General features: G+C 43.5%; 1 protein-coding gene across 1 annotated transcript in view; it reads left to right on the top strand.

The window, feature by feature from the left end:
- The window catches only part of NNT (nicotinamide nucleotide transhydrogenase), a 120,002-nt gene that overhangs the window by 42,442 nt on the left and 61,291 nt on the right, over positions 1-16,269 (top strand). The window contains exons 10-13 of the mRNA XM_018562314.1: positions 2,714-2,905; positions 6,074-6,227; positions 7,917-8,078; positions 14,615-14,725. Coding sequence (XP_018417816.1) covers positions 2,714-2,905; positions 6,074-6,227; positions 7,917-8,078; positions 14,615-14,725 — 619 coding nt within the window. The remainder of the gene's footprint in view (positions 1-2,713; positions 2,906-6,073; positions 6,228-7,916; positions 8,079-14,614; positions 14,726-16,269) is intronic.

Raw genomic sequence — 16,269 nt, 5'->3', positions numbered from 1 at the left:
CCCCCGCTGCTGCGGCCGGGGCCCGGCCGCCTCCTCGCCCTTCACAGTCGGCCGATACTCATTTATGTGTCCCGGGCGGGCCCCGGAGGCTGCCCGGGCCCCTTACATGAGTATCGGCCGTACCCCCCTGACGGCGGCCCTGGCTGGAGGGCCGGAGGTTTGCTACCCCTGCTCTATAGAATTCCTGGAGGCGAGCATGTGAGGAGTTAGTGAGGGAGTTGGAAAGCAGGAGGTCTTTGGAAGAGCAGAGGGAACGGTTAGGGTGATACTTTAAAACAAGGTTTGAGATATATCCAGGGGCAGAGTTGTGGATGGTTTTGTATGTTGTTGTTGATAGTTTGAATTTTATCTTTTGGGCTATTGGAAGCCAGTGCAGAAATTGGCAGGGGGGGCGGGGGATGGAAGCCAATGTAGGGATTGGCAGAGAGGGATTGCAGACACTGAGCAGTTGGTTAGGTGAAAGAGTCTAGCAGCTGCATTCATGATAGACTGAAGGGGGGAGGAGCCTGTGTAGTGGAAGGCCAATGAGGAGGGAGTTGCAATAGTCAAAGACGAGAGATAACAAGGAGTGGATGTGTAGTTTTGCGGTTTCATTGGTGAGGAAGGGGTGTATTTTGGAGATGTTACGAAGGTGAAGGCGGCAGGATTTGGATGTGAGGCAGAAAGCTGAAGTCTGAGTCCAGGATGACACCTAGGACCTTGGCATGGGGAAAGGGTTGGATAGTTGTGTTCTCAATCTCAATGGAGAAGTTGGGGGAAGGTGCATGGGCGGGAGGAAATATCATCATGAGCTCAGTTTTTGAAAGGTTGCGTTTTAAGAAGTGTTGTGACATCCAGACAGATATTTCAGTTAGTAGATTAGTGACACGCAACGACACAGAGGGGGTGAGTTGTGGAGTAGAAAGATATATTTTAGTGTCATTGGCATAGAGATGGTATTGGAAGCCACGTGAGGTTATTAACTGACCAACTGAGGTGTAGATAGATAAAAGAAGGGTGCTGACAGAGCCTTGGGGGAACCCTACAGGAAGAGGAGAGGAGGAGTCAGATTTGTAGGTGACACTAAAGAAGTGCTTAGATAGGTAGGAGGAGAACCATGAGAGAGCAGAGTCTTGTAGGCCAAGCGAGTGGAGTTTTTATGAGGAGGAGCAGCAGGTGATCAACAGTGACAAAAGCAGCAGAAAGGTCTAATAGCAAGAGTAATTAGTAGTGGCCGTTATTTTTAGCAGTGAGTTTTAGGAGGGTGGTTTCAGTGGAGTGTAAGGGGTCGAGAAGGTTGTCATCTGCGAGGTGGCAACTCAGGCGGCTATAGATGAGGCGTTCTCGGAGTTTGGAGATGAATGGGAGTAAGGAGATTGGTCTGAGATTGTTGAGGTCAGTAGGGCCCATTGAGGGTTTTTTGGGTATTGGGGTGACTAGTGCATGTTTTAGAGGGGAGGGAAAGATGCCAGTAAAGAGTGAAAGATTGAAAATGTGAGTGTGAGTAAGAGAGTGTAGAATAGAGCAAGATGGTGAACGAAGTAGTGGTGAGGGAACAGGGGGCAAGTGGTGAGGCGGGTGTAGGAGAAAAGCTTTGTAACCTCCTCTGTGGTGACAGAGTCAAAAGAGGAAAGTAACAAGTGCGATGGTGCGTCTGGAACATGAATAGGGGAAGGTGACTGCACAGTGGCAATCTGATCCCGAATAGTATCTATTTTGTTTTGGAAATTAATGGCAATGTCCTGGGCAGTGAGTGACTTAGTGGGCTGTGGTGGTGAGGGACATAGTAGAGACTTAAAGGTAGAAAAGAGTTGACCTGGTCTGGATGAGAGTGTGTTTGTGAGAGTGATGAATTAAGTCTGTTTTGACAGCACAGAGGGAGGAATTATATTTTGAGAGTGCAGCTTTGTACATGGTGAAGTCTTGCAGAAGGCAAGTTTTCCGCCACAGTCTCTCCAGAGCGCGGCTTTGTCTTTTTAGGTGTCTGGTTACTTCTGTTTGCCACAGTTGTGGTGGACGTGGTCTAAGTCTGCGTGTAGTGAGGGGAGCCAAGGTGTCTAGGGAGGATGAGAGCGCGCTGTTGAAGACAGAAGAAGTCAGGGCAGGACAGGGGTGAGATTTTGTCGTAGAGGTAGTCGGTAGCAGAGAAGAGAAGGGTTGAGGTGGCGAAGGTTTCTCCTGGTGAAAGTGTGCCGCGTAGGGGCATTTAGGGTTGGGGATAGGGTGAGGGTGAAACTGACAAGGTTGTGGTCTCAGAGGGGGAAAGGGGTGTTGAAGTTGCAAGGAGTGCATAGGTGAGAGAAAACAAGATCTAGTATGTTACCACGTAACGTAAAACAAGATCAAGTATGCTGCTACTCATTTATTATCCAATCATGGGCTGGACCGGTCTTGGATCTGGCTGTCTTGCTCAGCTGCACTGTAGTGTATAGGGAGCTTTCAGAAAACAGTCAAAAGATTGGATGATCCGCAGTACAATGTCTTTTAGCTTGTAAAACCTGTTTGTATGTTTGACTCAAGTTTAGCTTTAGGAATGAAAACTATATCATGTAGCCCAGTCCGTTCTAGTGTACACATTATAGCTCATTGTGTTCAATTTGGTTGAACTTGACCTATGTAACTATTATAGTGTCCTTGTTTGTAGTAGTTGGTATGCTAATATAATAATGATCCTTTTTTAATATCCAGGTTCTTGTATTTTTACAAATAACAAGCTTCTTAAACTTACTTACAGGGTGTGACGCACATCGGTTATACAGATTTTCCAAGCCGAATGGCCACACAAGCCAGCACACTGTACTCCAACAATATCACCAAACTGCTGAAAGCTATCAGTCCGGACAAGGACAACTTCTACTATTCTCTGAAGGATGACTTTGACTATGGAACCATGGATCATGTAATCAGGGGGACAGTGGTCATGAAGGTAAGCTCATGTTTTTAATTGCATCAAGAACCTGGATGACTTTATCAGGCCACGTGTGCTATCATATCTTTGTATATGCAATGAATAACACCCACTCTCTCTCCACTTTTCATAAACTGCTGAATTAGGTTGTAGCTTGAAGACAGCATAAATAATTACTTTTTTCAGGGGATCAGTCCACCAAAAAGCAGTATTTGAGTTCATAGGGGAAATCTGGTGGGTCGAGTAAGCCTCTGGCTTCTTATGTGTCTTGGATACTTCCAGCAGTAAGAAAGTGTTTTTTCATAACTTCTGGCTTTGTTTACCTGAAAGACTTGAATTTTCTGGCCCACCTTTGTGTTATCCAGCACCTCCTGTAACATCCTCCATTTAAAGTGACACTAAACTCAGGCCTTAAACCTTAAAAATACATTTAAGTACCTTTGTGTTCGCTCACTTCTCGATCTATTGAGCCGACGTGTGACAGTTTAATTGTCACAGGTCGGCTAAAACTAGGTCAGCTCATAGTTCGCCTTTAACTATTAAAAAAAAAATAATCTTATCTGTGTATCACTCGGCTGTAGATCCTGAAATCATCTCTGATTGGTGCTGACACTGTCCTTCCTTCTGGGGGGTGGCTACTTTTGTTCCCCATGGTGTGTGTTGTAAAATAGTCACCGCTCCAAGCTCACTCCTGTGATGGACTACAATCTCAATACAAATTGTTAAACTAAACAAATTGTAGTCCCGATCACGATTAGTAGCCAAGATTTTAGACTTGTCTTTCAGAGTCACCTGTTGGCAGTTACTGGTAACTCAGACGTACAGTATGTCAGATCAGAAATGGAATTCCTTTTCTTGCATATGAATTGCGTAGTTACGTCTTAATGGTCTAAAGAATACTGATTTAGCCCGGAATACCTCTTTAACTAAAAGCTTTGTGACTTTTTATTGCTTTTATAAGAGAAAGCCAAACCCTTCTTTTTTTGGCTATACTTCTCTTTTGGGTCACAGGAGTTCATTTACTGACGGTTGCTGCTATCTGCACGAAGCAAAGACAGAGAGCTGACTGATCAGTGGTCAGGTGATCGGTCAGTTCTCGCTCTTGGTGCTAGTGCGGTACACTGCTCTAAGTATTAGGGAGCGTATGTGTTCCTGTCTCCATACCTCTCTTTTTCACTAATGATTGTATGTAACTCCAATGTGCACATATATCATTTAGACCATGGCCAGATTTATTATTTTCATCTACATGTTTGAAGAAAGCTCGTCCTTGGAGAAAAAATGGCCTACTTCTGGAATCGCTGGATACCTGGCGGTTAGGCTAATCCTTTGGCTTTAGTACAGGGGTAGCCAAACTCCAGCTGTGGTGGAACTACAAATCCCATGAGGCATTGCAAGATTCTCACAGCCACAGACTTGACTCCCGGAGAGAGATGCATCATGGGATTTGTAATTCCACCACAGCTGGAAGGCCGGAGTTTGGTTACCCCTGCTTTAGTACTTTGAATCTGTGAACTGAGAACTTCTGAGCTGCATTACTTGTGCCATGTTATCCATAACCTCCCATATATTTCTTCCAGCACAGAGTTTGCTTGAAGAGACACGATCACTTAACTGATTTAGGGCAAAGGGATAGTACAACCTGATAGCTCACCCACCAACAATGTATACTCGCAAATCTGCTCCCAGGCTTGCCTCCCTGCTCTGTCAGAGTCCTTAGTCTGTTGCTGTCTGTGGACAGGGCTCAAGATTGAGCACCCAATGATGACACCTTCCCATGCATGTCGCTGCAGCTTACCCAAAGTGGACTATTGCAGCAGGGTGGCGTCAAAGAGTGTGGAAGGGTAATTATACCTTGTTGGGAGGTGGGCTGTCCGTTTCTATCACTGTGCCCTGAATGGTACTCTGTGTGCTGAGCAGCATCCTTCTTTTTTTCTCCTGAAGCGCTGGCCTTATTCAGCACCAAAACTTAAAGTTTAAAAGTAAATAGTGTTTTAAGAAAGGCTTTTGTGTAAGCCGACCGTGCAGCATCGGCCTAATTACTGGCTGCCATCGTGGCTTCCTGTGCCAAGTCTAAGAATAAATAGGCTGACATTCAGTCTACGACCTAGTAGACTCTCGGCTCTCTTTCCTTTCTGCTTTGTGTTTTGCGTATGGTTTAATTGCACGCACGCATTGCCAGTTTTATTTAATAAAGTATTTTTTTGCTGAATTAAGTCATTCCAAAGCAATTGTTTGTTGTTTCTTTGAACCCCCACATTGTATAATAATGGAATAGCGAGTAAATATGAGGCCCTAAATAACGGGGATGGGGTTTTTGGTGTTATTTTTGTAGCTCTGGCAACATGTCCTGTTCCTGTGTATAACGTGTTCAAATAGGAGAACAGAATGTCTCACAAAGTGTTGTTTTCTTAATGAAAATATTAAGTTGTCCATAAATTGTACATTATTTGCAGAAAGTTCTTAGACTTCCTCTACAGATAATTGGGATTCACACATATTGGCGCTGACTATAATGTTGGTCAGGCCGCATGGCAGATGCTGTCACCGCAGGGCTGCAATGGCTTGAGTGTGTTTTCTTTCTGAAATCATTCACGTTCTCTTGAAAGTCAATTAAAGTCACAGAAATAGATATGCAGTCAAATAGACTCTTTGTAGTAACAACCTCCATTATAGTCGTATCTCCATCTCTCTCTATCTTTTTTTTGTTACAGTAGCTTTGCTGATGATGTGCTATCCCATTGGCACCAGAGTTAGACCCAGTGTGCTTTGCAGTGTAGCAAATCTGGTGAGATTACACCCCTTCTCTTTCTGTGCTTTGAAACCTGTGAGGAAGCCTGTACTGAGGGGTGTGGCTGTCACTCAGCTCTGTCAGCCCAGGGCACTGCACTGTCAGAGATGGAAGCAGCGTTTTCACTGAAATGGTTATTTTAAGGGATCAGTTACAAATCATAGCATGCAGGACTATAAACTAATAAGATGTGAGACTTCAGTTGCGCTTTAATGATCTAGGCAGTAGGTATCCACCTAGAGAGACTACACAGGCTGGATGATTTATAGATGTATAGGATAACTATAGTGCACACCATGCAAGTTCCACCTCTGTCCCGCATTTTATTTTCACTAAAGAAAAGTGAATTTCTTGTTTCAGTTGGGTAACCATCTTACCTTTTTTGTTTTCTTTAGGATGGGAAGGTCATCTTTCCTGCACCACAGCCAAATAATATCCCAACTGGAGTCCCCGTGAAACAGAAGAGTGTGGCTGAGTTGAAAGCTGAAAAAGCAGCCATCATTTCGCCATTTAGGAAAACGATGACCAATGCCACTGCTTATACTGCAGGTACCAGGCTGCTATGTGCCTCAAGTGTGCAGCTCTTTCAGATTTGTTCAGTGAGGCAATACAATAGCAATATACATGGGGCTGTGTCTCTAGAGCAGTGGTGGTCATCTTACTTGATGGGGAGGGCTTCAAGTGCATCCCTTGACATTAGGCCACAAAAGAGGTTCAGTGAATGTAATCCTACAGAAAGCTGCCAGAGACTGCCGACACTCTACAGGAGATGGTCAGACACTGCCGACACTCTACAGGAAATGGTCAGACACTGCCGGCATGTTACAGGAAATGGTCAGATACTGCCGACACTCTACAGGAGATGGTCAGATACTGCCGACACTCTACAGGAGATGGTCAGACACTGCCGGCATGTTACAGGAAATGGTCAGACACTGCCGGCATGTTACAGGAAACGGTCAGACACTGCCGGCATGTTACAGGAGACGGTCAGACACTGTCGGCATGTTACAGGAGACGGTCAGACACTGTCGGCATGTTACAGGAGACGGTCAGACACTGTCGGCATGTTACAGGAGACGGTCAGACACTGCCGGCATGTTACAGGAGACGGTCAGACACTGCCGGCATGTTACCGGAGACGGGTCAGACACTGCCGGCATGTTACAGGAGACGGTCAGACACTGCCGGCATGTTACAGGAGACGGGCAGACACTGCCGGCATGTTACAGGAGACGGTCAGACACTGCCGGCATGTTACAGGAGACGGTCAGACACTGCCGGCATGTTACAGGAGACGGTCAGACACTGCCGGCATGTTACCGGAGACGGGTCAGACACTGCCGGCATGTTACAGGAGACGGTCAGACACTGCCGGCATATTACAGGAGACGGTCAGACACTGCCGGCATGTTACAGGAGACGGTCAGACATGCTACAGCAAATGTTGGAGCTTGGAGACAGACATAGACTTGTGATCCACTTCACGAGATTGCTAGAGATACCCGCCATTGTAGCCCCTTTAGGAATCGATTTTTCCACATCTCCGCTACCTACAGACCCCTTAAAATGTATAAATGATGAGAGAAAATGGATAGACGGCACAGAAAAAGTTGACCATCTTTTAACTACTAGAAGCGCCCTCCCATGTGCTGCGCAATAGTGCCGAAGGACAGCTGCTGGGGCATCAGGGATCTAGAGGCTCTGGTAGATGACACTCGACTATTCTCAGTTGTTGTTTTGTGGCCCCTTTGTCAGCGCACTCTTGGCCTGTAGATGCATCAGTTTGACGTCCGTTGAAGAGGCAGCTGAGATCACTAAACAATCCCCTAAAACAGAACACAAAGTTAATCAAACCAAATCATTTATTATTGGTTACCCGAGTGTGCAGCCCTCTCAAAACTCCTTTGCCATTGATATTTTTTACACCTAATTCGATAATTCTGTGTGGATTTCACTATCATGATTTGTAGCGGTTGGACATGTTCAATCAGATATTTTCATACATTTTATAAATAGCTATGGACTAATCGTTGCAGCACTCCTAATAAACACTGCTAAAAAATATATTTATCAATGTGAACTGAACAGTTTCTAAACAAGGAGATTCTGTGAATTTTGTGACAAAGTAACCCTTAGCTGTGGGTTACTGCTATTCATGACATTTTGCACTGTTTTATTGAATTGGCCTGTGTGTGTTAATGGATATTTTTGGATAATTTTTTTTTTCCCCCCTAGGCCTTGCATCACTAATAGGTCTGGGCATCGCCTCTCCTCACTCGGCCTTCACACAGATGGTGACTACTTTTGGCCTTGCTGGGATTGTGGGTTACCACACAGTGTGGGGAGTCACTCCTGCTCTGCATTCCCCACTTATGTCTGTGACGAATGCCATCTCAGGTAAGTTATAGCTTGGGACTTATGTACTTGAGCAGAATTTTTCTATAAGGATAAACCTTAGAATGTATGTATGACCAACATTTTTCTAGTTTTGGATAGAGAAGGGCTAAAATCCTGCCAGTCTATTTTTTTGCTCTATCTAAAACTATAGAAAAAAGAAGGTTTTGCCTAGATATACATGTTAAAGCGGACCCAGGCGCAGGCAACCTTATTTTTCAAACTGTGAGACAATTTAGTAGCGTATGTTATAGTACCTACAGCCAGGGTTGTGCTGCTCTTTTACTTGGGTCCAGGTTGTTCATCCATTCTGCAGCAATGCGTGTCATATTACTGGTCAGCGTAGAAGATAGTAAGCCCCTCCGCACTCCTTACAGTGCTTCCGGCCCAAGGACTTGTAGTGGTGCTCTCAGTGAAAATCACGGATGGCGCCGTGCAATAAACAGCAAATATTTCTGATGTCCATTCAATCGGACCAAAATCGTCAATAGTCACATACAAAACAACATTTTCGGGACCGCACAGGGTCCCTTCATCAGGGCGACAATGTAACAAAAAAATTATTTTTGTTAACATTGTCACCCTGATGAAGGGACCCTGTGCGGTCCCGAAACGTCGTTTTGTATTTGACGATTGGTCCGATTAAATGGAAATGGATAGATGTATGGAGATGAAATGGAAATCAGAAAAATTTGCAGAGTGCTGGCGATTCCTGCCTTTTAATATTACTGGTCAGCTCTACATATTTATAGACTCAGATTACACCGTCAGTGTAAACCAGTGGTCTGCGGCAGAAGTGGATGGGATATGTCGGAACAAGTCATTTATTATTATATCACTTGCAGCAGGCGTTCTGAAGCTCACATATCCTTGGTACAACGCTGATGTCCTTTGCTTCTCTCCCTCTAGCCACAGCAGCCGGCAACCTTCCAGCTCTGTCACCTCAGCTCACTGTCCGTATACAAAAAGTAGTAAAGCTACACACTGCTGATTGCGTACAAAAAGCTTTATTCACTCATCAGTGACAGAAACACTCCACTCTGCCTCTGATGCATTTCGCCCCCTGCAGAGGCTTATTCATAGGTCAGATTACAGCTAAGCCCTAGTTGGAGACTTAAGTGACCCTGTCACCCCAGGGTCTCTTTTACCCAAAGGGTAAAAAAAAAAGTGTTTATACACTTACATTTCCAGTGGCTTTTGTACTTAAAAAACCACCTTATCTACACTCCTGAGCCTGCAAATATTTGGTTGCTGAATACGTGGAATACTTGATTCCCCACTTCCCTCAGGCTGCTGTGGTACTGGCTGCTATGTTAACACTCGAAAGTGTAGAATACTTGCATTGGTTGGGGAGGTGAAAAGCAGCAGCTTTATATTTATATTTTTGGGCTGTCTGAGTGCTCTAGAAGAAAGAAGATTTAGTGTGCTGGCATATATTGTGCCTGTATGCTTGTGTAGACAGTGCTTAAGAAGCACCCAGTGAATGTCTGTCTTTGGTGGAAACCAAGCAGAGCTGCTTTAAGGTGGTCATACATTTACATGTACGATTTTTAGTTTGAAATGTTTCGTTTTAGCCACGACCCCTCGTTCGATGTATACCTAAACTTCCCCATCAAGCATAGTCAAATGTCGATTTTGGAAATCGTTTGTTAGCCATACCAACCAACCAATTTTTGACGACAGAAATAATTTCCTTTTGGCGCACGTGCTGTGTTCTTGCAGAGATTTTTGACGAACGAAAACCCCACTGATTCTTCGATATTTGTTCAGAGAAAATTTTTCCAACCTGACCGATTTGAAATTTTTCAATCTCAATACCATAAGTGAAAATTGGTTATATACCATCAACTGTTCTATTTTCGTTCGAGCTCCCGTTCGTGTACAATTTCCAAATGAAAATCGTACAATGTATGGCCACCTTAAGTTCTTGCTTGTAGGGATCATTGAACACTAAGGGCAGTGCATAGGGGGCATGCAGAGGCCCCGCTGGTGGCAAGCGAGCCTAGTCAGGGATGTTGAATTTGTATCGCCCAGCAGAAACGGGCGCCGGGCAGGCAGTTTTTTCTCCCTACATTTAACCCTGCTTCGGGCACGCAGGGCTAAATTGTACAGCAGGGAAGCTGCCGCTCATTTAGTAGAAGTGATCTAGGAGATCACTTTTATGTAGCCTGCAGGTCCATCCCCCCGCTGGGTGCCTCCTTCCAAACCGTGGTTTTCGGGGTCCTCTGCTCTTCTGGGGGACCCTGGACCACAGCAAAGTAGTTCAGGATGGGGTGCAGAGCGGAGACAGTCTAATCTTTGCTCTGCTCCGTGTGAACACTGAGACAGGAACGCTTGATTCACAGCCTTCCAGTCTCAGCTGTCACAGGAGAGCCAGCACAGTGCTGTGTTTTCAACTCCTGTATTGGAAGTGACAGGTTAAATAAAGAGAACCTGTCACCTCCAAATACTATTACACAGGGGGCTTGTTCGCTCCTGTGTGACAGTAATAAAGTTAAATGGAAAAAAAATAAAGATAATGGGGGAAAAAAAAGTAAAAAATAGTAAGAAATAATAATTAAAAAATAATTTAAAAGTGATAAAGTAAAAGATAATAAGAGAAATATAAATTTAAAAAGGAACTTTCCCTATTTTGTCTAAGGCAGTGATGCTGAACGTTTTTAAATCCCAGTGCCCAAACTAAAACACAATCCCAATACCACTGTTTGCACTTTGAGATAAATACATTTGACTTGACTTTGCAGTTTGGGCACTCGGGCTCAAAAACGTTCGCCATCACTGTCCTAGACAGAGCTTTATGCTGACAGGACACTGGCACTCCCAAACATATGAGGCCTTTTTGGTTATCCTATAATTTTCCCTTGGGTGATAACCAATGATAATCTCTTTATCCTGAGATGTTTGGTCCCTGCTATGGATGATCTATATTACCCAGCTCAGGCCTTTCTGTTACATTCTGCTGAAATTCTTCAATCCAGCTATAACATTAGCTGGGTTCCCGCTGTGCAATGGCAATACTCCTGTTTCTGAACAAGTTAAATTAAAAATCACTTTATTAGCCAGTGTTCCACGGTTCAATAATGTATTTCCTGCTGGGGTGATCCCACCTCCTGCTGGGGAACAGAGTGTAGGAAACGGAGCCTACTTATAAAGCACAGTTATAGACTCAAGCCTTGACTGATTTCTAATAAAAAAAGATAATCCTTTGTGGAGTATATAAAAAAAATGCATTGTATTTATTATCACAATCTTTGTTGGAAAGCGAACAGTTGTTAAACATTTATAATGGCTTTAGGCAGATGGGCTGTTTGCTGTAACCCTGTAAATGGCTGTACCAGTCAGTTGTTCTCGTTCATAAAACTCTTTACATTTTTAGGATTGCGATAAACCCACCCAACCTTCAATTGATCATTAGACAGGAATTTCGAACTTATATTTTGTGTGTTTGAGGCTAATGTGTTGCAGGGAACCGCTTTCTTTTAGAGCTTAATCACACTGCCCCTGTCTCCGCTTTCTGCTGGGAATCACAAAATAATAAGAGCGCTAATAGTCAAACACACTGGGGGCAATTCCTCAAAACTGGAGTAGAGAGAATGTGCAGCAGCTGTGCATGGCAACCAATCAGAATCTCTCTTCCGTTTGCTCAGGTAAGATTTGACTATGAGACAGGGAAGCTGATTGGTTGCAGTGCAAATCTGCTCCAGATTTTGTCTGCTCCAGTTTTGATAAATTCCCTTCACAATGTTTTCAGTTGTTTCCATTCTCACCAAGATGCTGAGTTGTAAGAAGACCCAGTATACTGCATTTACAAGCATTGAGCTTCCATAGTGTAAAAATGTTAAATGCATTAAAATGTATATATCTATTTTGCATGCATTTAAAAAAAAATCATGGCTTGAGGTGTGACCGTAGATGAAATGACTTAAAATGCATACACGTGTAATAGACCCCCAAAAAAGCAAAACCGAGCATCAAAGTGCATTTACATGCATATAAAAATGTCCTGTTATTTGTTTCCTTTGCCACTATTTCTGTTTCAGTGGACTCCCGGGGCTTGAAGTAGATCTACATTTGAACAGGATGGCATTTAATATATTAAAGCACTGTGTATAATAAGCAGTTGCCTTTTTTTAATTAAACACACCATATTTTTCTTTTTTTTCCCCATTGCTGGTAATTTCCAACAATGTTTCCTATCCACCTGCACTTTCTCCAGCATTGCCTGCACATCATTACTCTCGATTTACCTTTCATGCTTGTACCCTTTTAACAAAAATGTATCTTATTTGTGCATCACTCGGCTGTAGCTAAACCTTTAAAAATAAATTCAAGTACCTTAACTATTAACAGAAATGTATCTTATTTGTGTATCACTCAGCTGTAGATCCTCAAATCATCTCTGAATTGGTGCCGACACTGTCCTTCCTTCTGGAGGGGGGATACTTTTGTTGTAAAGTAGTCACTGCTCCAAGCTCGCTCCTGTGATGGACTACAATCTCGCGTTTGGTTTACTAATTTGTATTGAGATTGTAGTCCATCACGAGAGCAAGCTTGGAGCGGTGACTGCTTTACAACACACACATGGACCATGGCGAACAAAAGTAGCCACCCTCCAGAAGGAAGGACAGTGTCAGCACCAATTCAGAGATGATTTGAGGATCTGCAGCCGACTGATACCTTAACAAAAATGTATTTTATTTGTGTATTTGAATGCAATTTTCATCTCCTGAATTGATGCTGACACTGTTCTTCCTTCTGGAGTGTGCGTGCACACGCGCGTGCTGTAGTCGTCGATCACGGGAGTGAGCTTGGAGCGGTGGCTAGTTAACAAACACAGGGTCCATGGAGAACAAAAGTTGCCCCCCTCCAGAAGGAAGGACAGTGTCAGCAACAATTCCGAGATGATTTGAGGATCCACAGCCGAGTGATAAACAAGCTACATTTTTGTTGGGGTACTGGAATGCATTTTTAAGATTTAATGCCTGAGTTTAGTGTCACTTTAGCATATTCAAGCTTAAAATAATTTAGTGATTAGGTGAAGATATTCTTTAAGATGAATTGGTAGTCAGGCTCAATATCTTGTGAATGCTGCCATTTGGCTAACTCGCAAGAATTGCAGTAAATCACCCATTAACCATGATTGTGTGTAATGTAAAGCAAAGTACTGCTGCACACTTGCACCATTAAGGTACCTGGTATTGGGCATATTGACAAACTTCCTGCTGCATGGATCCAGCAATGTACAGACTTGCTTTGTGACTTCTTCTTGTTACTCAGATAATGTCAGCTTCCAGCACATTGTCATTTATGATAGTGGCCAGTTCCGTTTCTGCAAAAAAATAAATTGGCAACAGGAGACCTGTGAGATTTGGTGCATAAGCAGGAAGGCAACAGTTGATGCAATAGGCTTGTGACACGCTTACTTGAAACAAGCACTAGACCTTACATGGCAAGTAGACTCGCCTGGGAGATCATTGCAATGGCATGTAATCACATTAATTTGCACTACTGTGCACACCTGTGATTTGCAGACATTTGTTGTTGCACTGTAAAGGAGAACTATGGGGTTAGGGCTTTTCCCCATAGTTCTCCTAAGGGTAACAGGTGGACACAAAATAGCATCCTCCAGTCAACCTAAGCTCAGTATACCGAGAGCTACAGCCGCAGTATACCGCGAGCTGCAGATCGCGGTATACTGAGACGCTGAAGCAGATCCCGACAATTATGTCTGGATCCGCCCAGCTGCGTGAGTGACAGCTGGCTCTGCCTATCTAGAGGCAGAGCCAGCTGTACCCACCCCGTCCGTTCCGCCAGTCAGCGATGGAGGATCGGGGAGGGGGGAATCCAGCCCCTCCCCTGTCACGGCAGAGAGCTACGACAGGATCGAGAAGTGAGCGAACGCCGGTATGTGTTCGCTCACCTCCCGATCTACTGAGCCGACCTGTGACAGTCTCATTGTCACAGGTCAGCTAGAACTATGAGGTGAGTGAAAAGCACTCACCTCATAGTTCTCCTTTAACTCCATAAAATAAATTCATACACTGACTCAATTATTAACCACATTCAGATATCTAGAATACAATATTCTTCACTATAGTGGAACATCTTTTTTATTTAATACAAACTGCTGTAAAGGGTTCAAACTTCTAAATTTGAGCTTTGGGAAAAGAGGACTGCAGGGAGTGAAACCGGATTATTTTTGGCTAATTGTCTGTTTTAGAATCTGCACTTTAGCAAATTTTAATAGACTTTTTAAATTGCACCAAAAAGCGTGTATGGTTTTTCTTTTGCGCAGCTTCCATCTATTATTCCTTCCATTATTTTCAGCCTTTTGCTTGCTGCGGCCTTATTGTTTTCAGCAAATTTGTTTTCCAGAGGTGTGAATTGTAACCAATATAAAATGCACAATATGTGTTACCATGCAATTAAGAAGGTATAATGCGTACTTCTTTGGGCTCTATAATTTCTCAAATGCATTTTTTTCCCCAATGTATACCTTATTTTTATTTGTAATTTTTTTAAATTTTTCTGTATTATAGGACTGACAGCCGTTGGAGGTCTTGCTCTCATGGGAGGTAGCTATCTTCCTAACAGCACCCCTGACGTCCTTGCTGTGCTCGCAGCGTTCGTGTCTTCCATCAACATTGCAGGTAATGCACAGTATTTGATTTAGGGCCCTTTCACACCCAAATGTGTTGTGGCTGCACCGTTTTTTTCCAGCGCAGCCACAGCGCAAGATAGAGCAATGTTCCTTGTTCCCAGTGGGCTCTATTCACCTTGCAGTGGTGTGCAGCCATAGGTGGTGGCTGTGCCCATAGCACTTACTGAAATGCCAGTCGCAATCAACGCATTAACACTGTTGGTGTGAATGGACCCTTGCTAAAATGGTACACAAACCGATTGTGTGTTAACCAGTCAGATATAAGCTTTGATTTGCCTATTTAGCCTGAATGTATGTTAGAAGGTATCACCTAGTTAAGGGCTCCATTGCAGAAGTTTATTTTGCTGTAAAATTGGACCATAATCTGCAGGTATGTATTGTAGTGGGAATTGCAGTAGAGAAACAATTCTGTTGTGTAGCCAGTTTTATATTTTCCTAACCCCTCAATGACTAAGAAGCAAAGATCTATGCCCTAATCATAATGCATTTCAGGGCTTATATCCTTTCCAGAAATGTTCACCGTTTTAAATTTGTCTGCATGGCAGCAGAGACATGCTTAAAGCTCATTTCCTCTTTTTTTTTGTAGAGGTATTTAAAAAAACAAAAATATGCCAGCAATATAAACGGAGCATACATGAAGCAGGCATATGCTCTATATGAACACAGACTTGCTCTTTTTTTGTCCTCTTCATCTCCTCATGGCTCAATTTGAAATGGCTGCCTCAGCAGTCTGTGTATATTAATATTCTTCCTGAGCTCTCTCTCCCTATTTATTAGTATTCACAGTGGCAACCCCCCATGACAGTGTATTGGCAGAGTTTGTGTGCAGTGATCTTGTTACAATGCAGACTGTTTCCTGTTGAGAAAAATGTTCAATTTGTAGGACTCGGGCCCACTAAAAAGTCAATAAAAACATTAAATCCAGGAATGCGAGTCATGAAAATGTACACACATATACATCATCACTGCACCTCTACATAACCACAATAAATACTAATCATCACACAAAGGTGGAAATGGCATTTAAGTGTCTGTGTTTAAGTGCCTGTCAACCTGTTGTGACTGAACAGTTACTAACTTCCAAGGTTACAGTAATGGCCTTACCAAATTGGCGATCCTGGCGACACTTCTAATTGCTCTCTTATTTGTTTGGATGAGTGAGCTGTTGCTGGTAAGTTACATTCTGCAGTGTTTCCATCAACAGCAAAGCGAGGGCTCACTTATCCTGACAGCAAGCAAGCAACATGCAGAGCCAAATAAGTTTGCTATACATGGGGCCAGCAGCAGGGTCACCAGTAGGACATGGTACTTAAGATGCTAAGAGACGAACGCTTTCACCTGGTAAAGCCTTCAGGCGTATACCTTTTTTTGGGGGGGAGGGGGGGTTCCCAATTTCTTTTTATTTGACAACAATCTTCATCTTGTACAACAAAGTTTTATAAAACATTTTGTGCAATGAGTTTCTATGTCTTATCTTAACTAATGCACAGTAATTTTCCTGTATACATATATACATGTCCTCATTGCCCACCT

The sequence above is a fragment of the Nanorana parkeri genome, unplaced genomic scaffold (assembly GCF_000935625.1).
Source record: "Nanorana parkeri isolate BGI_ZX_2015 unplaced genomic scaffold, ASM93562v1 scaffold571, whole genome shotgun sequence".
Lineage (NCBI taxonomy): Eukaryota > Metazoa > Chordata > Amphibia > Anura > Dicroglossidae > Nanorana > Nanorana parkeri.
This window is presented reverse-complemented; position numbering and strand designations above follow the sequence as displayed.